Here is a 26,053-nt window from a genome sequence, read left to right as displayed (position 1 = left end):
ATATAGATCAAAAAGTGTGTAAAAGTTAAAACTAAATAATCCATTGATATCTCAAGTTTTTAAAGGAATATCTAAGTGCTACTACGAGTATGTCTTCTAAGTACTATCAACTTTTACACACTTTTTGATCTATATCTCAGAACGGACAAACATTTCAACAAAGCTGTTATAATAAAGGTTGTTCTCGATAAGAAGGCACATACAATGATATATATGACATTGCTATTAGCGGAGTGTATCAATCTGCTCATACATTACATACATTTCTATAATTTAATAAATTACATTTAATTATAATGATATGTGTCATAAACATTACAATAGAATCTATAATAACATGGCTTGACGGAAATAATCTACGCGTAAATCTTACAAAAACTAATTTTATTCAATTTAATACCCATAGATAAATCTAATAGCTAAATAATCTGCCCAGCCTTTTTCCCAGCTATTTTCATACAAAAAAAATACGTATTTTGACTTAATTTATTAGTTTAAAACCATCCAGTAGAGTTGCGCGTTGCCACTCTTGCAGAACAGATAGAAAGAGATAGCAGTTGCTTTCATTGATGAAGCGACACTATGCGCGTAATTTGTGAACCACGTTATGCAGAGTAGAGCCAATGTTAACCGGATGACTAGGCCACCACGACCTGTATAAAAAAGGCGAAGTATACGAAACGGCATTTCTCGGTATCACGATAGGCAAACAATGCAACTGGAAGGCACACGTATTTAACAAAAGTATCCAATAAAATGAATCGTCTTCGTTAAAAACAATATATCTGCATACCATGACCAGTAACTTCCTGAGATTAGCGAGTTCAAACAAAAAAACTCTTCAGCTTTATAATATTAGTGTAGATTATTTAAGACCCAAAATGTACTAACACTTACTGCAAATGAATTGAATTGAAAAAAGAGAGAGAGGAATAGAAACTTGGGAGGAGAATACCGGCATCACGTAGCTGCACGCTTTAAACTTTATCGATTAATTTTCCTTACTTCGGCTTACGGGAATCGTCAGATTTTATATTTTTCGTGAACGTTGAATTACTCCCTTCAAAATAAAAAAAAAAATAGCCGCGCTCGAGAAAGTCAAGATGACGTTTTTTTTTTACAAGTTTGTAACCTTCCCACTTCTTATCGTCAATCGCAAATTGTCAGATTAGTGGAATATACACTTTTTAGCATATAACTAACTTACCCTATCTTAATCTGACGCGCTGGAGAATGTCAGATGATAATTTTTTTTTTACTAATCTGATCCTTTATTCTAGACGCGCGGCTGCATATACAGGGCTTATATTTGGTGGAGGTGTTAAATGGGGTAATAGGTACCTCCCTATATACTAATCTGCCGCGCTTGAGTAAATCCCGAAATCCCTTCTAGGCCTCCCCTACTACGAATTCTGTCGCAAGTAGCTGGTGTCATATTTCCTCTTTATTCAATTTCCCTGCGTCCGCACAAGACTGACATGTCCGGTTTACGGGACAGCGTGGGCATTAACCGACTTACAAATTCTTTTGGCCAGACCACGTGCCGACCTAAATCTGTCGGAATTTTAATTCATTGCACGTAAATACATCTTTGTTCTTCAATCCAAAAGAAGAGAGATACCTCTATTTTGTTTTGAAATAATCTTTTAAACTTTTTGACGTTGCCTAAAAAATTTGAGGAACGATTTCGAAAACTGATATGCATACAAAAATATTGCAACAGACTACAGATACCAAAATCAATCTCGGTCAGGCCGTGACCATGTACCGTTTGAACTTTTCCATATAAATATTAGCATTGACATTTATATTATTAAACCTGCGTGTCGATGAGTATCTTGCCGGCTTGCACGTACTGCATTAATTTGTGGATTGGTTTTATTGTTACAGCGAGCGCCGCAATACTTACCGCGACAAACCGCACGCGAACCGCATATTGCTTTACTTTATTCGCCAGGCGTTACAAGATAGCCATGTCAGCCTCTTTGTTGTTAACAAAATTGATACTTAGGCACTTATAAGCTTGAATGCATATAATTCATTTCGATGTCCTTTTTATCAGTTTACGTAGGTGCTTAGCCCTCTTTTAACAGACAAAATATTGGCAAGCATTTTCTTTTTCATGTAACTGAAAAGTTTGTATACCTCCGTCTAGGGGCAATGTTAGGTATATATCCTTTTATATTATGATAGCACCAAGAAAGCTGAAATAAGTTTAGTGATGATTAGACAATGTTTTATTTAAAAATAATTACCTATCATTATCTGGGCACCGAAATGAGAACAAACTTACGTATTTAACTAGGTATAACTCTCTTCCATAATTTCGACCGAGCATAACACTAGATGAATCCATGTTAAAACAACTAAGTACCACAAAAATATGGATTCAAGCATAGGCATTATTTTCCATACCAATTTACGACTAAATCGGTTTAACAGTTTTACAATGAAGTCAAGCAAATTAGTTAGAATATTCTACGACACACCCACCTATGAGCAAATAAGGAAAATTTACTAATAGGTATAATATTTATAGGTATGTTTATAACGCACACGTATATTAACTCAAGTATCTCAATAAATGTTGTTCGTATAAGGACCAGACAATGTAGGTATACAACTCCAAACAAAGTAACATAAACAAAGATTTAATATCAATTCTTAGTTTACAGGTCAATAAATCAACAACAATGTTCCTCCAATCTTCAGACTAAGTTACAAAACAGGGTTTCCTTTGTACGGCGGCTGTAATGTCATATTCTCGCTTAACCAACCAATACTCACTCTACTTAGGAACTTCTTTGTACTTCTTTCTCCTACAAACCAACCTCCCCGTGCACATTAAAGTCAACTTAGGTACCCCTATTTCGTGGACTTGGCTTTGTTGACCGGACTGTACCTAAACTGTATTAGGGTCATGGTACCCCCCTACCCACTAGCTTAGTATTCTGCTGTTTCACCCACTTTCCGCAACTGGATAAAAAGTAGCTTATGTCTTTTCTCAGGCTTAAGACTCTCTCCCCTTTTTTATAAACACAGCGTAAGTTAATTCAAGTTTAAACCGACGAAAATGTATGGTTGTCCCTTTTTTATTCCCTGTATAACTTGCTGTGCAATACTATTTAGGTAATGGATATTACTATACATATACCTTCCTCTTTAAGTCAGTCTATTAATTAAAAAAAGCTCATCAAAATCCGTGGTTTTAAACATTTAAGCATACCTAGGTACATAGGAATATAGGTACAGAGAAAGCAACAAAGTTTTATACTATGTAGTGATGTAATAGTACTTACCATTCGTTTAAATTGGTACAGTACTCTAGGCGTAAAAACCCGGCAGAAAGACAGAGTCGCTTCAATTTTTACAGCCAAATAATTTCCACTGAAGGACAAAGGCCTCCCGCAAGTTGGCGGGATTTGCCCATACTCATCACGCAGCTGAGGTCGGCAATAGTGGCAGGACGATGTTGGTTTGCTCTCTTACCCCTTAATTCATTTAGCAATTATAATTTACACGTAATATTTGCGGTTATTTGACGTCTACCACTCGCACAACTAAAAAGATTTTCAGTTCAATTACGAGTAGGTATATGACAAATAAAATTAACCCACGATCACCGCTGAATACTACATACATATTAATTATTACGTAGCAACCTACGCATGGAAATAAATGTTACAGGTGTCTTTTTTCCTCATGAATTGATGTAGACCTACTCAAAATTCGTTTCATGGTTTTTGAGCTTGTCGCGAACATAAGATATGGAGATACGAAGATAGTGTATTAAAATTACGTTTGATGCAAACTAGCCGCCATTCTTTTCACCGTCGTCTCCTAAGTTTTCTTATGGATTTTCGTGGAGTCAAGACAATCCGCTTGTTTATGCGCCCTAAATACCAATGTAGAAATAGATTTTTATAACAGGCTATTTTTGTTACCAGTCGTAACATTTGTGGCTTTTAACAAAGATATGACTGTGAGTTGTCCCGAAATTGATATTTACAGTTCAGACGTCTTATTTGAGTGATTTTCCCCGATTAATGTATATTTCTCAAAATACATAAAAACTTTGCAAACTCCAAGTAGTTCGCGGGCTAGGGCAGTTACTTTCCTATCAAGATAATAAAATAAAGACCATGATATTAACCTACAATAGTGAATCCAAAAAATAACAATCCCGTACAACCTGAAACAGTAAGGACCTTCTTCAACTTCATTTTCTGCCTATTGGTAAAATCCGCATGAAAATCAGTTGAATGTTTTTGAGTTTATTGCGAATAAATACAGTCGAGGCGGAGGACTTTGTTATATAAAAGGTATGAATATCTATGTCCTACCTACATATAAACTGATGATTTAATTACATACCTACCTACGTAGAGATGGATTTTTAGAGATATTTTTATAACTAAGTATTAAGTAAGTCATTTACAGCCAGTTTCTTCATCAAAGTTAAAGCCAAAGTAATGTCTAAAGTAAAAGTAACGGTCAAATTCAATATTTCTATTAGTTTTGCTGTCACTTTAGCCTTGAAAAAACGAATTTGACCGTTACTTTTACTTCAGACATTACTTAAACTTTTACTTTTGATGAAGAAACTGGCCGTTAGGCAGATACGTCTAGACATAGGTACTAGGTACCTACCCGTATTTATTTAAGTACATAAATAACTTATTAATAGAAACTATTCATCATATTGTGTTAGGATAATCACGGTGCATATGCAGATTACTTATCGGCTCAAAAATGTTAGCGCAAACATGAATAAGAACATGACAGCTAGTTATACCTACCTGTAACAGATAAGGGATAAAGTAACGTAAATTTCCTTTAACTGAAAAGTTTATCATACTACGTGACTTAGAAAAAATATCATGGATGACTGTCCCCAAAAAATCTGAAATACCAGGTTGGAGTTACCAAGAAGTTTTTTGAGTAACTGACGTACCTACCTATTTCAAATTAATCTTAAGTCGTATGATGTTGTACATTACTAACTATACAAACACAGTAGGCACCCTACCTATAGGTAAGTACGTTTTAACCTCAAACTTGAGTAACACCATGAATCATCCGATAGCGATACCGCAATGATGTGTTCGCAGGATTACAATTTATTTCTACTTCCACATTTGAGCAATCCAAAAGTTCGGCAGAAAATCATATAACGGTGAGTTCACATTTCGTTAAACTCGTAATACTGTGACTCAATTACTTAGAAGCATGCAGAATTGTCACAGGCCGAACAGGTAAAAGATGCAATTTGTGAGTAAACAAGTCACCAGTTATTTCCATATTAGATCATAATTTACAAAGCGCGTAGGTGGCTATACGCATAATATAAGCACCTACATTCAAGTAGTACTATGTATAATAGATATAAATGTAGCTTTTCCCACGACAATGGGTGCCAATTTAAAAGCGGGGCGTTATTCTAGAAATAGATCGAGAAGTGGGCAGTTCATGGTTTTAAAACACACAAATCATAAGCGAATGCGAAAATAATGGTCGAAGGAGTCTGGTTCAGATCAAACAGTTCTCACAGCAATTGGTTATATTTTCGTTTTTATTTTAAAACCAAACTAAATCCTTAACATAACAGCGGTTTAAGAAATTCTCTGATAGTGTTTGATAGACATTATTATACATTGAGTTAGAGCACTCTATAGTATCTACCTAACTGCCATAAGTTTTCCAAGACATAAGTATTATAAGTACTTACATCATCAGAAAGAGTCCAACGATATAGCCATATTTTACGCGTAATGACATAATTTAATAACGTTTATGAATGAGTTCGAACACTTGACATCGACTCAACGAACGTAGTAAGCACTAATGAAATCATCGTCCCAGTGATTCATTTTACAACAGCTCTAGAGGAATTTAGTAATTATATGTGTTATATATTTCGAACGACATTCTAAAATTTGCATTGAGAATACTAATGTGATGACATCATGAATATTCAGGTATACTAGAGACAAAAGGACAAGGATATGTAGATAATATTTAACTATAGTATCATAGGAATTTTATCTTGTTGACACAGGAATTATAAGTGCCTAAGCACGTGTTGACGTACCTACAGGTAGATATCTATTCTAATAACAAATAGAATCCGCCAGCGGTTGCATCCGCGTCCTATGGGAACTACTCCGCACACCTGGATAACAAATAGCCTTTCTTGTTATGTGAGCTATCTGGCACCAAGAATTTTTAAATCGGACTTTAGATGAGCGACCAACTTTTCAGCTTTAAAAACCGGACATGGCACAAATAACTATGTACCTACGTACCTATATTATTTAATGTACTTCCAATTTACGTACGTTTAAAGGAACCGATTGTGATTTCCTCAAATTTTCTAGGGATATGAGGCGGTTAGTCGTTATCAAAAGGAAACAAAATATTTTATCACAAAGTATCTTTTTGTCTTGTGATATTAGCTGTAGACGGAAAAGTCACCTAACTAACAATCGCTTTTTGTGTAGGCAATGGCCGATACGACTTAAATCCCATTGTTTCCTTATCGATGCATTGATGAGTGATAACTACAAAATTTCTTACCGAGTATTATGTGAGTAGTAACAATTGAAACAGGATTAAGGAAATACATCAAATTACTATTAATGATTCACTAAAATACGACAACGCTCATTCATAGTTTCGATAAGTTTAGATTACACTTTCATTCATGTTAAACCTCAGTATTTAGAGATACAAAAATAATGTAAAATAATGAAAAACTATATAGAAAATGACTTCAAAATGAAGACAAAAACGTTAAGAAGGCGCATTATTCCACAGATCCTAATAAATCTGAGGATGTTAAAAGACGAAAACATCCAAAAACCTACACGATATGATTGTTAGAAACTCAAGCCGAGGCCGACGACGTACAAAAAACATACAGCGCTTATTGTACGAAGTAGAATAAACCCATAATATTCTAATTTAACCCCGAGTACAACGTGGGACGGCACTAAACTTAAACAAATAACTTTACGTCGGCTCTATTGGGATGTCCTGTCCAACGATACGGCCGACAAGTTTATTTGCACTAGCGCTTATTGTCCAACGTAGTTTAAAGACTCTGTGCACGAGTGTGTCGGATTACAATTCTGATATCACGGTGTAATAGCAATACACAGAATTACTTGTGTTCCCAATTGGAAAACGACTGCTATTATGTTTACGTACAATTTAGGCTTTAAGTTGACGCCTACAAATCGCTATGGACGCTATAGCAATGCCAAACAAAATGATTCAATTTAGCATAGTAGCCTCGGTTATATTTAATGCCGGGGTCGGCAGTCATTTAGGGCACAATTTAACCTCTGTATAGTTAATAGGATTACCTGGGTTTACACTTGTCAAGATGTAGAGAAGTAGTTTGTAAGTACCTTTTAAGACACAAAATTATTTTTAAAGTTGATTTTCTTACAAAGTCACTTTGTTTTACATGTATAGAACGTACTTTATTACATATCACATAAATTGTTGCTGTTATGAGCTACATAGTCAGTCGCCTTGCCTTTACTATTATTCATTACTATCAATATTCAATTGATCGTTCTCAAACACAGGTGTGTTTGTGTCAATGAGATAGCAGCGTGGAACCGTTCGTGTTGCTTTGGTTAATTCTGCCTATATTTACTAATAAAGCTAGCCTAGAGTGATTGTGCAGGTTATATTTTGATTTCGTACACCTTTCATAGTTATAAAAATATTTTGACAACTGTTATTCGAAGGGAACATTGCTACATCGTATGGCCCTGGGGATATTCCATGAGAGATTTAGTCACTAAGTTTTCACAATTTCGATCCGGTTCCGCTCAGGATCCGTTTGAACACGTGTGGCAAGTAGACATCAAATGCTTAGTCAAAATTTACCACGCTGCTTGGAGGGGGAAATGTGCTCGGTAAAAGAAAAGAGGATCTTAGCTAACATTCCCTTAGTCTTGTCTTTTTTCTGCTAAATTTGTTGTAATTTTAATGCTATCAAAGCTAAATAACTACAAGTTTGATGTTTTAAACGTGATTGAATAAATTATTATGGAGGTTCTGCAAGAAATAAAGGTGTGATTGTCAGCTTCTAATGTTTTGTTGTAAAGCTGAATCGTCAAGTAATACGATAAAATACCTACAACTGCAAAGATTTCGACTAAGTGAGGGCGAATGTTGTTATTGTTTCCTACATAATGTGCAACGTTGGTGTTTGCAAAAACTTATTAATCGCAATTTTCTTAAATTGGGACTTTCGGACTAAATAGCAAACACAATAATTTATTGTAACAGTATCTAGTTGTTTTTAATACGATTCTATTTAGTACCTGTACCAGAAAGACTAGTCTCTCCGAACCGGTCTGTCTGAACGGACCCTTAGTCAGCACTTCCCGTGACGAAACCCAACACCATCTGTGTTGACACTAGAGGCACGCGCTTCATAGATAACAAGGTAACCGTCAGCTGTAGGTGCGTTCATAATCTCAACTCACGTGTTTTAACCATTCACATAACACTGGCCATTAATAACACACCATTATAAGAAAAGAATGCTGTAACTAAATTGAACAATCTTCTTTCCACCTTGCTTCAAAATTATTCAAATTGTTGTCATTCATAATGTCGCATTAGAAAATTAGAGATTTATCAGGTCTTGATTACCCCTAATTTTGGTATAATGACGCTGCAACGTTGCATAGCCTAAGTAAGATGATAATGTTTAGTTGTTTCCCACGCACTTCCAAGACTAATACACTTCTCAGTAGGTAGGTACAGTATCTGATTTCCCTTATGTTAGCGATACCATTTTTGCCTTATTGCTAACATTTCTGGCCTGCGTTTGATGCAGAGCAAAGTACGTACTCTTTAGTATAAACAGTGTGCATTATTGCACACATAGACATTCATGATTAGTTTTCATATTTATTCATATCAGGTAATAATTTGTTACAGTAAGGGTTTCCGGCTAGCTTTCATGAAAGTTATAGATAGTAGGTAGTAGGACGTGACACTTAGCACGAACCATATTTGTGTAGATCAGTCATCAGCGTCCCACAAAACTGGAAAATACAGTACCCCGTATTAATTTAATTACTTACATTCTGTCTAGGATTTAATTATTTACCTATGTCATTTATAGGTATTCCTAGTCAGTTTCTGAAGTTCATTTAACATTTCTGTTGGGAAGTTTTGAATGCCCTTTTTGGTCACAAACAGTTTTCTATTATTATCGCTAATCTGAATAAGCCGCTTTTAGTTCCGGATGGGTAGGTAAGTCTTTGTGCTGCATCTCAACAGCAACGTGACTCCAAACGTAAACAACGTGGCAAGGCAAATGGTGCTGCGCGTGTAAAGAGCGCCTTCCCGACTGGCATGTAATGTTATGCCGTTACTAGGTACTTTATACAATAACATTCACAAGCGCTTTCAAATGTTTTTACATTTTAATCATAGTTAGTTTTTATCAGAAGCCTTAAAGAATAAGCTCGATTTGCACATTATCTTATCCTTATTCTTCAATGAATAGGAATCGTTTTCAATAAACCAACTGAAGTGACCACTTAAGTAGCTTTTTGAATGGTACTTCTATTCCATATTTCAAAACCCTGTAATTAGATTTTTTTTTTTCATTTTCCAGAATATTTTTTTAATTTTAGAATTGTGACAAAAATTTACAGATATACCTAAATACTAAGGGTATCCTAAATAGACTGCTACATTACAAAATCTTACTTATTGTTAAAGACCTCTAGGAAAATAGATTATTTTTAAGGAACAATCTTGTTTTTAATTACATATTTCCATTGTTTAAAGACCATAGTCATAAAAAAGTATCCCGTCAACTATACCTACCTCATTTAATAGGTCCAAACTTCCAAAGACATGCCTACTTCATCGTAGAATACAGCCGAAATGTTAATTGGTTTTTTCAACATCGTCAGTCAACGACCAGTGTGCACTTTTGATTTTTGTATTATGATTACGCTGCACTTTAGTCGGTGTCAAAAAGCATGTACACAGGTTTAATAGGTATTACGTTTACGACCATAGTACATTGACCCTGTTCGGAAGTCTACCTGCCGTGACTAACGTTTGAATCAATTAAAATAAGCGTGATTAAATCCAAACAGATATGGAAGAAGATAATTATTCAAACTAACTACTCAGCATAATATTTTTGGCCGGAATCCTTTAAGTTTTGAAACAATTAATTCTTATTTATTTTATGTGAAATTATTTCTGTTACGATCGCATTTTCTTTATATCTTTCTATCCTCATTTAGTTAGTTGTATCTGTCTACAGACGTCATAATATTAGGAAATATAACAAGATGTTACTGTTATTCTCTAAGGGAAACATGTTTCATGTCATGTACTACTTTTTATTGCATAAGTCATAGAGCAAAGTTGCAAAACGGCAAAATTAAGTCGGTCGAGAAATTATTCGCGCTGATTTTTATGAAATACACAGTCAGGATTATTTTCTTTTGTTGCACTTAGCGACAGAATCGACCGTAGCATTATTTGATGCAGTCGTTTACAAATGTGTTTTGTGTATTACTGCGTTATTCGGGAAGTTAGTGTTAAAGAAGTACTAATTTTATGTAATATGAAGTTGAAGAAAACAGTGACATGTTGTATGAGAGGAAATTCATTTTCCATTAAGTACAGTACCAAAGTTATGCCACAGGTAGGTAACTTGTCTGTTTATTCACTGTGATTTTTATATAATTCCAGGAATATGATGAGTTTGTTTGGAATTTGCAATGTTAATGCATATGAATTTAATATGGTTTGACAATTACCAAAAAGTCGTATTAAGTAGATATATCATCTAAATTCATTTGATTTAATTAAGTACATTTAAGTTATGTAGGTGCGACCTACTTTGTACTACTAGTATTAAAACAAATGAATATGCCATATTCTTGTATTAAAGTGTAATCTGTTTATTTGGTACTCTTATTTTGCAATAAGAAACGCAGATGTGTGCTGAACATACGCAGCTCTGTAAGTTTGAACATAACAGCTAATTAAACACATAATGTAATCTACCCAAATCCTTATTTGCGTCATTTATTATCAGCTTCATTCAGATTCATGAATGAATTCGGTTAAAGTCTGAGTTTAGTTTTTTTTCTGAGTGCCAAAAGTAATCTGTAGTAGTAGAGTCGTAAATTAGGCTATAAATTTATATTTTCTCCGAATGCTATTGTTTTCTGGTATTTTCGGACCTACATGCAGTAAACTCTGTAAAAATTGGCAGTCTAGCTTTTTCCAAAAACAAAGTAGGTATGTCGGGCTCGGCTAGTCCAGTTTTTCCAGATCTCTCTGCTTAAACCTTTTACCGCCCGAGTCTTTATTAGGAGCATACCAGATTTACCGATAGTTCTGCTGCATTTTTGTTCAGGTGTATGAATGAGAGTCCTTTTGTTTTTTGTTTAAACCGAACCACTTGGATGTAAAATCTCGTATGTAAAATTTTATTTTGAACAAAGGAAAAAACGAATTTGAGCGACTTTTCGCAATGCATACCTATATTTTTGTAAATATTGAGTATGGCAGCGACACTCAGTGAGGTATACTTATCTCTGCGAAATAAATCCAAATGTATCATGTCCCCTTGCACGAACGGCGCCAGTCGGCGGCAGTTGTCTCGCCAAGCGTCGCCCCTCTGATGTGTCACTGCTTTCTATTTCCAAACAGGCGCCGATGAGCACCACCTATGATGTCCACCTCATCCCTCATGACAGAAAGAAGAGGACGAATTAAAATAATTCCGACTGTAATTTCGTAAAACACCATTTTATTTTTTAAGTTGCAGAGATAGTCTTTGACTCTACAAAATGAAAGGCCCGTTTCGGTTATTTATTTAAAATATTGACATAACATATAAAATGATTACATCCTAGAAGTAAATTCTCAGGTTGTATCCTCTTTTGCTACAAACCTTCTAATATAATTTTAAACTTCAACAGAGCCGTTTGCACTTCCTTGGTCCTCTGTTTATAAATGATGCAGTAAAATGATCAGACTAATTTTACTTTTTTTTTAGATGTACTTAACAAGATTTCTAGAAAACTCGAGTTAGAAGACATATTTTGAATGACGAAATGCAACTTGTACCTAATATTTTTAGATTAGTTATGTAGAAGTCCATAAACGGAAAGTATAAAAACAAAAGATAACCTAATACAAACTAAAAATTTACTAGTAATTTAGTGGTATTACCATACTTAGCGTCACTATATACGTATACGATGTATGTAACGTATGCCGTGCATTATGTTCTATACATACTTACATACAATTGTTATGTAATAATGAGTGAGGCACATTTTGCTATCACCGTCTACGCATCCGCCAAACATTAAAGTGCGAGTGAGACAGAACCGCAGGCGGGGGGAGAACCTACGTATGAATTGATAAAAGCAACTGTTGAACGCGTCGAAAATTCAGTTTGAAAAGAAACAGCGCGCGGCCTCCCGTAGAACGTGGCTCGTAAACAATCGCGGCGAGGTTAAGATGTGACAGATATATTGTATGAGTGCTTCAAGTATTTTAATTTTGTTTATAGTGTTTACGATCAAATTCTGAACAGAGTAGAAGCGTAAGAGACAGACCGTCGCGACGACGACGGTGACGTGGACGCGTAGCGTCCAAGGATTAAAAGTTTATTGCGACGAAAACCAACTCGAACAAAAACTTTCGTGGCGATCTTAATGCGTGCCGTACAATTGTAATCATAAAGTGTTACTATAGATTCACTCTCACGGAAAAACACGTGATCATCGAAAATTCTCGAAAATACAAGAAGAAACACGAACTCTTCACATACAACTCATTTTGGATTGTGTCTGTTCGTCCCGGATTTAGTGTTTTTGGCCAAATTATGGTTGTGACGAAAGTCGATAACATGGCCTCATACTCCACATACACAGGAAAACCGAAAATATTCTTTCCTAAGAAGGTGAGAAACATATCCTCTTGTATTTATCAAACGAGTCTAAGTTAATGTTAAACGGCATAGTAACAGATAACAAAATGAGATGTAAACAAATACCTTATTCTCTTCAACAGCAGTTATTCGGTTACTACAAAAAGAAGATGAAAATGAATATTAATGGTAATCTAAATCTTAGGTATTAATTAATTACGGAATTACCTAATGATAGAGAAACTTTAGGTTACTATAATCTTTGCATGTAAAACGAACTAATTGATATCAAAGAACTTTACCCGACTATCATTTGATTTTTAAGTCATCTAACATTTACTATTTATTCTCAATTAGGTATAAGCCGTTTTGCCGCGCATTCACCCGCGTCCCGTGGGGACTACTGCCCGCAACGGGATAAAAAATAAAGGCTATAGTAGCACTAGAAGAGTGCAGGTTTTTAAAATCGGTCCATTAATTTTTGAGTTTATCTATTACAAACAAAAATATTTTATTTTCCTCTTTATAATATTAGTAAAGTGATTTTAAGCATTTAAATTTTTGAGGAAAACTGAGAAAAAATGCGACTTTATTCCTAGAATGTTGCTCACGATTTGAAAAGCGGTGCACATTAATCAAATACATAGTTATTTCCAGGGCATTTAACCGTGTACTCAGATAGTTATTATCATGTGAATGATAATGTTTCACGTAACCTATGATTCAGTTAAAGTGTAAGTTGTTCCACTTAAGCGACCTACTTCAGAAATATTCACATTTTGGCCTTGGCGGGATTCTCAGTAATGGTAGCAGGTCATTGTTGGTTTTGTTGATAAATCTAAGAGACAGAACTCACCATTCATCAGATAAACCATTATATAGATAACTTTAAAAAATGGTTACATTGATTCATACTAAGTGCCCCTATATTGTAACCAAAAAAAAAACAAAAAACATTTGCATACTTCCTGTTCTAAATTAAGGTTTCTTAATTTTCTTTGCGCTCTTGTTCACACGCAGCATCCGCGTACGTTCGAGATACTGGTTATTACACAAGGTCCCCGTGCAATATCGGTGACCTACAAATGCACCGAGTCGACAGACTGAACTCAGAGTCAGAGTTGTTAAAGACTAAATTCTTCGATCGCGCAAGCAGGTCAAAGGGTAAAATCGTTCCCACATCTGGACTTACTGCTGGCACAAATGAATGTAAGTCTTGTGCGTGTAAAGACAAGAAATTAAATCGTTATTGAATGTTATTTCCTTTTATATGACCGCCCTCTCTGATAAGATTTAACTGCGCATTCACATCAGACCTCCGTCTTTATGGTTATACATTAACTGCAGTCGCGCCGTGTATGGCACAAAATTATAATTGATCGCCTTCTATATAGGCCACGGATGTCATTGTCAACTGGAGATAGAAATCAAAGGACATAAAATTAAAAGTAATACTGTTCTCTCTATTTATCTCACGTATTTGGTATGCGTGCCTGACTGAGCTAATTTCAATTACATCGGCTTAAATAACAAGACTAACTTAAAAACAGTTTAAAGTTATTAAAATCAAATTTTCAGCATTTCTATTTTTCCCCGATGTTAATTTTTATTCCAAAATTAGGCGTCAATTAGCAATCACATAAGAGGATGCATAATTTGCTGATTCATCACCAAAAAATTCTGGTAATCCAGTTTTGTTGTTGTAAACGCGTTTTTTAGGCAATACTGGGTGTTCCGGTGAATGAAGTCCCAGTGCATTCTCCGCGTACCATTATGGGCGTGGATACAATGACGGGAATGCAGACTGGGATCCGCAAGGGTACAAGCATGTGGTTAGGAATGTGTGGACGGTCTTCCTGTCTTCCATTAGTATTGTTTATTTCATTTTTTAGGAAGTAGTTTTAAATGCGATTGTTTCTTAATATGTGATTTATCTCTGCCGTGTAGGCAGAATAATTGCTTTATAAATGATAATAACCGACGAAGTCTATTTCCAACTAAGCAGTAATAATGTATTACTTCCTGCGCAAGAAAATGTAATCAGTGCCATTTGTACGGCAATCGTTATTTTCCGGCAGGCAGTAATTTCTGTCGTTTTATATGGTCATAAGTAGTACAATAATAAAATTAACAGATATCAGATTCAAGTACGCATTTGACAAGACGAGGATGATGGTTTCAATTTGATCAAAAGTGATTGCATTCAACAAGTGAACTTTCCTCGGAGGAAGCGACGGTGGGCGCCAAAAATAGCGTTTCCGCCGAACACCGAGCACTCTTAAGTAGGAAGTCGACTAACACTCGACGGTCCAGTTTTCCGGCCGCCTACAGCTGTCTCGACGCTTATTGAGTTTACAACGCACTTATGAGCTGCAATGTGCCTACGCATTGTCTCTTAAGCTGAATTAAATTGCTCATACTTTGAAATCATTGTCCATTAAGGGATTCATTCAGACAGTTCCAAAGAAATGCGAACTTGATAAGACGTTGATGACTGGGGTCATGCTTATGCGACCAGTTACATAAATTAACACAAAAATTTACTATTTATTGTTCTTTAGTAAATTAGTCGTTCTCTTATGTTATGTTTCCTTAAAGCATGTAGGCAGAGTATTTATCGCAAAATTAACAACCAAACACGGCACTTTGCGTAGGTTGACGATATGTATAAAATTAAGTTAGGAACTACGCAACGGTGATGCATTTTATTACCTACATGTACGAAATGATTCATATTAAAAAAAAACAGCGGGTTGCACTCCGGGAGTGCCGGCAGAAGAAAAAATTTGAATATTAACGTTGTGCATTTTTGATATTATAAAATGGCTAGGAAGTATTTTATTTATTTGAATGTTTTAATTTCTGTTTATTTTCTTTACTTTATTAGTACTGTAACCGTCAATAAAAATAATTTTGAATTATCACTGTTAAAGTACTACCATTTATGTGGTGAAGAATACAATATTCATTGCGCTATCGAACACCAATATGTTAATTGTTTTACACGAGCTGTTCCACGAGGTTTCACACGCGTCCCGCAGAAACTTCTTCCCATACCCGGATAAACAGCGCATATTCGGTGTATTTAGTGAAACTTTTATTATTGAATTATTTAATTCTGTTCAGAACTTCCGGAGCCTATTCGATCATCTTTTCATAATTGTTTCATGTAAACTAAAGTGCACAAAGCCGCTCAAGAAGTTTTCACTTAAAGAAGAAACCTAGGTACTGTCTATGGGACCTATGCAGCTGTTAGTAGTTACGCAGGAAACACTACCCCCAAGGTCAGAGTGCCAAGGATATACAAACTACAGCCGGGACTCACTTAGTGTGCTCTCACAACACGGAGTAACTCATTATTACATAGATTATGACCCATCTATGGATCGGCCGCACTAAGCGTTGCTTGACCTTATGATCGATCGACCCGTGCGGCTGCTATATAGCCAGCCACGATTTCTTGCTGTGAATATATTTATTTGCCGGGCATCAACAATAAAATGGAGACCTCCCAAATGAAGCAATAGGTTAATTGAATTAACTCAAAGGTGACACCAAAAAATTAGTGGTCATATTTTTAACCAACATGCTACAACATGCATGTGTTCATTCAATATTATGACATAGTCTAACAATATAATGGTACCGACGAGGCGCTTTAAAACTTCGAATAAATAGCGTAAAGACGACGATACCTAAGAATGACTTTCTTTTCCTTGATTACCTGTCTCGGATTTATTAGGCAGGAGTTAATTAATTAATTAACTAACGTTTATGTTAGTGGCATTTCTCAGAAAAGTTTTCTTTTCATCCTTAATTCATCTTTGGTTTAATTCTGAATTATGGATGAACTTTCCACAACATCATCACGTCATGCTATGGGACCACCTACACATACATCCAAATAACGGTACTGAACAATACACTGCATATTGAGGGCAGTATTAAAATGAAAAATCCGATTTGTAAATGATTCAAATATATAAACATTAGCAGGTAAACGAACCATGAGTCATCGATTCGGAAATATTTTGATGAATCACGAGTCACGACAGATGAGTAAATGCACTCACCCCTGTTAACTTAACTAGACCATAGACAGATCCACTGTACATTTCTTTGATACAGCTTCAAGTAAATAAAAATCAAAATATTGCGATTATTCAAAAAAGTTTAAATGGTTTCGAATGGCAATAACATTGTAGAATGTTTAATTTCAGTGTCACAGCCAGTGCAGATTATCTCAATTTAAAATAGAAAGTAGGGAAAATGTAACAGGGGTGAAAGCAATACACATAAAAAGTGCAACTTTCCCACCCTCGCGAGGGATCCCTTTGTCGAGGGGCCATAAATGGGCGATGTAACTACCTACATTCTACCTATTACTTACAGCACCCATTGACAACGAATGAAAACAGAAAACTAAAGATTAAGGGAAAATCTTTTAAACCTAATGTTTTCACATTTGTTTCAGGTACGTTCGGAAGAGTCCCTCCTTGCCCCGGAAAAAACATCGAAAAGTGCACGATGGGTATGTTCAGAATTGAAAATTTTCGGTGGCGGGTCAAAGGGAAATACGCTTGTACTTTTTGTTTTAATGTTTGTCGCTAGTTGATTCATGGAGAAGTTCCTTTACAATGCTTGGCTCTACTATAAACATATTCACCTGGTCGACTAAAAACAATCAAAAACTAATTCTACTAGCCAGAAATATGCAAAAGAATTTCATTATTTTTAAATCAGGTCGATTAGATATTGTAAAATCATTGTAAACTTCTTGCCCTTTGCAAGTAGTTCTAATTCTACAAAGTAGGTATGTATATTAACTAAACAAGTTTTTGTTCGGTGGGATCGGTGAGTAACATTTATTATTCGCGAAGCATACCTCTGTAACGTATTGTGGCCGCTGCGTCACTAAGCAAACACATGTGGAACTCGCGCCCGCCACACCACAAAGGCCGTATATTTTGCACATTTTAAACATTACCTACTGAATGAAACCAGAAATTTTTACATGCACTCGTTTGTATACAACGGTTTATATTTTTGCAACACCCACTCTTCAAGACTGCAAACTATATTTTTTTTTTGAGAAAAAATGTCTTTGTGTAAAGGTGGACAAAGTAATAATCGAAATAGGTATCTACACTAATATTACATAGAGGAAAGGTTTGTTTTCCAAAATTATTTCAGCATTTGAATTCTACATTGTTTGTAGCTTAGGTAACATAGATAGGCTATACTTTGGGCCGGGCTGGGATGTTCTCAGGCCGTTTGTTGAAGTACAAGCAGGATACAGTTAGTTAAAAAAAATGAGTTTCAAAACTTTCTACATACTATAAGACCTTATTTAAATTTAAAAACGGAATAGAGAACGAATAATGCATTTAGAGTTATGGTGGTATTATACTCGTGAAATATATTGGTTCAATTTTGCAGTCGAGTGTTGCGACCGATAGGTATATATGCGTAGGCTTGCTAAATTGGAGGACCTTCATCCCATCGAACATTTGAACAAGTTATTTAAAAAGTGCTGTATCACCCCTAATCAGAGTTGTCTCGGAAATACGAAAAAAAAAGTGAAACACAAACAAAGATACGAAACCAAGTTTCCTAAGAATGAGTGTGTCGTAACGCGCTATTATCAACATCCGTTTATTTCCACTGATACTATTCTTCCTCTATATTACACATTTACAATTATCTGGCCTTATAATTACATCAGACTAAGGCTGTTAATCATGCTTAAACTGAATAAGTCAACACGTTATCTAAGAAACTGTTACAGGATTAACAGCATTAAGTTCTGTGCGTACATGCACGCGCATAACGGGATGAAGTCGCTTCCAAAAAAGCAGCCTACTGCTTTTTTGGTACTGGTTTTACTTTTGTATCACCTAAAAAAATATTGGTATAAATGTAAAAATATTATCTAATAATAAGTGGCTTAATCTTTTAAAAGTCCGTTTCAGATAGTCTTTTTTATCTCGATATACCTAAATCTTTAACTTGTCAGTTCCTGTTCGAGACGAAACAATAAATTCTGAGATACACTATTTTATATTTGATCTTGGTTGTCTTATGCTTATCAAAAAGAAGCGAATATCATAACATGATGATGCCAGTGAGCGCTACATTATTATCAATGATTGTATGACTTCATCTATATATTTTTTGCGAAATATTTGGTCGAAATATTTATCCTTTATCATCATCGACCGACCAAACTACATTGTGACTCATTGGTGCTGTTAAATGAAGATAGGTATTTTATCACTAAAGGAATTCATAGTATAATCATTGGAATGCAAGAATTGTACGTAACCAAATAAATAAACAAACACATGATTCCGCATGCTAACAATTATTGACACTATTATGCAGATAAGATATAATATCAATTAAGCTGAGTGCATTGCTTAACTTTTTATTCAATTAAACAATCTAAAGTAGATAAAAGAGGGATAATATTTATACTAGATAGATCTAATTGCATATACTTAACTGCAATATGTCCTCGCAAAAAGCTTTCCAATAGTGCTAAAATACGTGAAAGTCCCACAAAGGCGAACAGGATGTACTATGAGTCATGCCTGGTTGTAATCGGCGCACGCGCAGGTAACATCGGCTATACATAAGTGCCGTAATAACAATATGTATGTAGAGTGATAAGCAGCCACGTGAACCACTGATGACTCAGCGTTTGACTTCGAACTTCATTATGTTAATCGTACAAGTAATTAATGCGGAAGAAATTAAATATCGCTCACAAATCGTAACAATTTATTTGTTATTATGATTTCATATTCATCCCAACTAAACAACAAGGCCTCGTTTGTTTACTATAATTAAGATCCTTATTTTATTCATGTATCTAGCTATCTTTATAGATATTATCTTATCTAGTTCCTATATTTAATTTCTATTGCCGACTAGGTATCTATACCTACTTGTTGGTATCGTAATACTTGGAAAATGACGCTCTTATTAAGCCAATTTACATAAGTACGACTGATATAGTAGAGATGATAAAATATATTATAAAATTAACATTTTAATTCATATTGTCAGTCATTTTAAATGTGCACATTAGCATGTTCGTTTGATTTCTTTGAGTGTTATGTTAGATTTAAGTTGACAGATTGTCACGCTCCATTGACTATAAACTTCTCGTGAATAGTGCCTGAGCCACAACCAGTAAACCAAAATAATAATTTATGAATGAAGTTACTCATACTACGTTTAGTCATGTATCTGTGAAACAGTTATGCTCTACGTAGAACTGCATATTGCTTGATATGACTCAAGCAATTCAGTGTTTTGTTGTTTTCAGTGTTATCGTTTATAGGTATAAACTTAATTAAATCCATAAACTATTAGTAATAGTAATTCTTAGTAGATAACCCTTTGCGGCCGTGCAGCGACGAGTAACAAGTAGAGTTTGCGTTGCGATTTTCGGTTTGCGTGAAAATGTGCCTTTACGAAAGACGTCACGAGGTACTTTTAATGTAGAAACAGTGTTATTTGCTTGTCTAAATCCGGCAAACATGATAAGTTTTCCGAGAATCAAGGAAACTAATAATAGTTTGTCGACTCTTACTTGACAAATATGGTAGACACTTTATTTTCTGATGCCGCAGTGTCGAGACGCTAACGTACAATGAACTGAACTATAGGACAAAGAGATATAAACTTCCGAATTGATCACCTCCTTTTTTTATGTGAATTAAAATTCTTAAAAAATATTATCGTTTTTATTTGCCTTTCAATTAAACTATCATCCACTTCCAAAGTGATGAATAATCTGAAGTAGGTAAGGGAAAGTATGAATTTTGTAATTTGAATTTGTTTCAGTGGTTTGAGGCAAATCGTACATTTTACTTACAGTTATATGTGCCGATTTGGCTGGATTATGAATCATAAGTTTATTGCTTTCGAGAAATAATGGTGACAGAACGGGAAATAAGTTTGAAACTCTTTGTCTGAACAATTTCGGAACGTCTAGGGAGATTTCGAAACAAAGAAAATTTTTAGAAATTAGGTATACATATATGTATTTTACGGAAGCCTCGTAGTGTAAAAAGAGAGGATAAATATAGTTTTAGGCAATTTCAATTAAAAAAATTCATGTTGGGCAATAAATCATGCAAGTTGGTACAACCAGAGATAAAGTCCTAGGATAGTAAACTGAAGGGATTGTGAAACATGTCTATAATTCAAGTAGCACAGATGTAGGAGTAAAATTATCGCAAAGATCGCCTAACGTTATTTTGATAGAACTGATTCGATTAATGAAAGATATTAAGCACCAATTTTGGTTTTAGTGATTCAGTTTAACGATTCTATTTGAATCAAGAGTGCCATAATAAATTAATCTCTGTCATCATCACACAGATGAAATCGGTATTTGAAAGGAAATCAGATACCAATAATATTCGCTTAATTATCTGTGCCGATGATTCGCTGCGCGAGTATCTTGCTGACATTGAAAGGTCGTTGACTTATAACGACGGACGACAGAAGTGGCTGGGTCTCCCTTCCCTTGCCGAGCTTTTTTATAACATAATCTATTGTACGTATATTATATTCCAGAAACGTATCCAATTACATTTCAGCATGCAAGCAACCAAAAAGTTATCGCTGAAAAAATACCAACCATTACATAGTTCATTGCCATTGATAATTTATAATTACATGTATTTTCCCCGTATTAACTGTTTGCTTTATACTAATTTAACCAACTTACAACTCTGTTTACCCTTCATTTTTCGATTTACCCATACTGCCAATTACATTGGATTTAAGTGGAAAGCATTGCCGAAATGGCTACTGTTTTGGCATCAATTACATAGATTGCCTTTCGTTTTAGTCGATATGTGATGATACATTGATAAGATCCAAGTTTCTCATCAAAGTTATCCGTGAAGCGGATGCAAAGGTCCGTGGGTGGAGCCCCTCTACCCCGCACCTCGCTCGACTCGCCCATTCTAATTAGCCCATTGTGGTCGCCAGTTAAAGTTTGCGGCCGGCCGGCCGGCAGTCACGCCGGAGCCGCCGCTACAGTGACACGTATCGTCGTATTGAGTTCACATACTCGACACGCGGCTGTGATGACGATAAGTGATCGACAGTGCTCTCAGTTGATAAAGACCAACTTTATCTCGTTTTGGTTATGCCATTATGTGAATCTTACAGTAAAACATTTTAGTCCACGTTGTTAAAGTGTTACTTGCTCGCGCAGTACAAGGTAAAGCCATTATGATCTACTCGTATTCTGTTAAAACTGGGACCATTGTACGGCTATCAGCGGATACAACAAATCCATGACCAAAGTAGGTATGCACTTAGTTTGTAATCGGATGTAGGCTACATTTCATAAAAATGCGTTGTGCAGAAACTTAACAAATCTTGAGGAAAGTGTATGCATGTGAATGACTTAATTAAAGATAATAGATGAAAATCTTTACAGGCTTTTAAGCTACATTAAATGTTCAACATTTTACATATCTACGAACCATATGTACATTGCAATTTAAATTGTATATTTATTTATAGCATGAAGTTATTTAATATGCTAACAAAACCTGTTCTATTTTAGTTAGTCTTTGGACTTACTCGCCGTCACACTGGTCTTAATTGCAATTGCTCTGTGTAAATATTTAAAACCATGTCAAGGCATATCACAAAACTTTCGTCATTATTCACATTTATCGATTTTTTTTAATGCCTATAGGTAAAGAAATTCGAAAGATTCTCCTTGTTAAACTGTGTCAGAAAAAAAAAAATTAAAAGCAAAATAGGTACACAACGCACACCGCATATTCTATAACAGTTGAGTTTTATAGGCATTATTGGAATAAGATGACTGATTATAATTTGCCTACATTTAGCTCAGGTATGCATACAAAGTGCACGTAAAGTCATAATGTTTAATATGTAATAAAGCTCTCTTGTTTTCCCTATCATGGCACATACAAAATGATTGTGCATGCCAAACTGACCTTCGGTAATAATGCTCCTTGATCGGCATGCAACGGTCACTGCAATGTGCTGCATCTGGCATTAGCCAGAACATTAAGGTGCATTATAAATGTCCGGTCAACCGCGCATAGGAACTTGACGTCAATGTAACAAGCTATAAGATGCATTTTTGCAGCAGTAAACAGCGCTAGCCTCGAGAAAATAAAATCAATTTCAAAATGCAGAATAGTTAACCGTGAAAGCTGTTCCCAGAAGTGAGCACAGTATACTGACGTGATGAGCATAGGCATTGCGGTATTATTTTCCTGTTCATTAATTTCGATTTATGTCGTGTACCTATTGACTTTAGTTCGTTGAACAACTGCCCTGCGTTTCGCTTATCTTTAATGTTTACGACAATAGTTCAATACGTTTGTTTTCTATTTATTGTATGATGCCTATATTATGAGCAGTATATAATACAACTTGAATAGCAAGCACATAGGCACAATGTGCTTTTTTTCGAGAAGCAAGTAGTTGTCCGCCAGCTGATTGGACCAACTTTAAGACATAAACAAAATAAAATAACTTTATACTACTAAGTTCATACAATCACCAGTTTAGTGTAAAATATAACACTTATTGCTGAAAACCCAGTTTTTCATGATTTGCCTTTTGACATTCACACTGGTAACGGGCAAACAAACAATATAATTATGAATTAAATAGTTTCTGCATCAAAGTCCATCCAAATAATTTTCTGTTGTGCACGTGTAAGGATTTAGATAAATGCGTCAGTATGATGTAAGAATTCCTGTTTTTTATATAGAGCCTGTATCTAAAATAGGTAAAGGCGAAGATATCTATTGTTTCTTTGCAAAGCCTGCCATAACAGTTCATATTCGGAAAAGCGCTATCTAGTAAGTTAAATTATTGATAATAACTGAATCAAAACTTACTAAATGTTTAACATTAAACAAAAGTCATGAAATCGTTATCTTTCTCAATAAACATTTAAATTATCTATCATTGTAGCAGTTTTATAACAGTGCGTTGTATTATATCCTGTGACGTTATATTGACACTCGAAATCCGTGATCTAATTGCGTATTACGTAACAGATACAATAGAGCAAAGTTACGTGATGTATCTCTGGAACTGTGACGACATTTCTGCGAAACATGAGTCATCTGCGGACCACGATTGACCTGTTGTATATCTTTGTTGAATAGCCTCTTTTTTGCATTGACATTACTCATCGAGACACGCGTAGCTAGGCGCACTTACGCATTCACTCTATCAAAAGACGTAATAACTGTGACATTACTAAATTAATGTAACAAGACGTCGTAGTAATAATCAATTGGCGTAATTGTTATGATAAGATATCAATACAATTCAATCACTATCAAATGTTAAGTAGTCGGTCCTTGAATGACCCAAGGATCGCTAACTGCAGTTTATTTTGCCTTCAAATAGTCTGCGAACAGTTTAATGTCCTTATTTGAAAGTATTGTATACTAAGTAAACTGTAAATAACCAGAAGATGTGAGACGTTATGATGACGCCGTGCCGGCCGGCGTGGCCATGACATCAGCACCGACCGCGTCAACGCGCGTCATCCTTTGCGAATCTCGAACAGTTTCTCCGCATGATAGGTTAATCATCGCGGTGTCACACAGCCAATCAACAACGTTATCATTATTTAAATCGTGTTTACACGAATCATAAATAAGAACAGCGGTTATAAATGGCAGATGACGTTAGAATTCTAACAATCTTCGTTACGCAATGCCATTACCTATGCATACATTAATCGAGAAATTAATTCAATCAGATCTGCAGCAATTAATGATGTTAGAAAAACATTTCATAAACTTTGTCATAAAAGGCAATTGTAAATAATTTAATCAAATATTCATTGTGGAGTATGAATTGTTGACTAACATCTTTTGACATCATTGGCATATCCAAACAATCTACGGCACGGATGTATCGTAGGCGGCCCCATCAATATGCGTCGAGCATGTCTTTGCGTTCGACAATCAGACGCGTGAGCTGAGTTTCTGATTAATAGCGTTGCCCTCTTACTGGACTATCCGATGACTCACGCATTGATATTACATTACACCGTCAATGGGTCCTTTGACCTTATTCAACGGGTTCAATAAGTGCAGTAGATTGTCCTTGTGCTAAATTCGCTTCTGTAGTTACTGTGTTCCAAGAACAACAATAAAGTTGGCCTACGATGGCAATAAAACAATCTGAAATGATTAGGCACACTAAACCTATACCTTGAGTATCGTGAAGTTTAACAAAGCATCAACACGCTACTTACGCTCTGGCTAAAATGTAACTCTCAGGAAATTAGATTCTGAATTACTTCTAGTTTTTAACTGGTGGGAAAGGGTGATTGTACGACCATCTAAGTATTACGACTGTCATTCCATTTACAATAAAAAAATAATGTTCTTATTTTATATTCTTCCAGATTCCAGAGTTTTCGCTCGATGGGAGCAACAGTATAAAACAGAACGGCAGTGCCAAAGACTTGGTTTCTGTCATGGAGAACATTAAGAAAGGCAATCTCATGTCTCGACAAAACCAGACATTAAACACTCAAGTCACCAGTTCTTCGACACAACAGGTGAGAAATATTAATATGATCCACATCTAAACATTAGTGCACTGCATTCTTAGGTCTCCCCTGCCCTAGGTGACATCCACCAGAATTGTATTTGTTAGAATCCCTTTTTTCTCCAGATTGTTGAATTGTGACTACCACACATGATAAAACCGCCACGAGTAATTTATCGTCCTGAGTGCAACCCATAGAACAAGCAATTCGATGAAGGTTACTTAAGGCATTGATGGCCAAACGACAAACCGCACCGGAATCTACATATACCGAACACTACCACACAAATTATAATGTGTGGTAGTGTTCGGTATATGTAGATTCCGGTGGTAGTGGTAGTATTAGGTAATATAATTATATAATTTGTTTGGTATATAATTATATTACCTACAGAGAATAGATAAGCACATTATTGAAAGAAAATTATACACGATGGCTCATTTTTTGTTATGTTGATTCAATAAGGCAGAGCTTTAGTTATACAAACGTTCCAAAATCTGTGG

The 26,053-nt window shown here is 35.3% G+C and overlaps 1 protein-coding gene across 7 annotated transcripts in view; it reads left to right on the top strand.

Annotated features, from left to right (window-relative positions):
* Sarm (Sterile alpha and Armadillo motif) overlaps positions 1-26,053 on the top strand; it is a 53,803-nt gene that overhangs the window by 18,740 nt on the left and 9,010 nt on the right. For 2 of the 7 annotated variants that reach the window (XM_021325663.3, XM_021325665.3), the window contains 2 exons: positions 17,427-17,483; positions 25,404-25,559. In XM_021325663.3, the coding sequence (XP_021181338.2) occupies positions 17,427-17,483; positions 25,404-25,559 (213 nt within the window). Of the gene's footprint in view, positions 1-10,681; positions 10,706-12,451; positions 12,986-17,426; positions 17,484-21,945; positions 22,285-25,403; positions 25,560-26,053 lie in introns of those variants that run through there. The other 5 variants (XM_064036332.1, XM_021325668.3, XM_021325669.3 and 2 more) reach the window with 5 other exon arrangements.

This window comes from Helicoverpa armigera, chromosome 9 (genome assembly GCF_030705265.1).
Source record: "Helicoverpa armigera isolate CAAS_96S chromosome 9, ASM3070526v1, whole genome shotgun sequence".
NCBI lineage: Eukaryota > Metazoa > Arthropoda > Insecta > Lepidoptera > Noctuidae > Helicoverpa > Helicoverpa armigera.
Note: the sequence above shows the minus strand (reverse complement) of the source record. Positions and strands in the feature narration are given on the sequence as shown.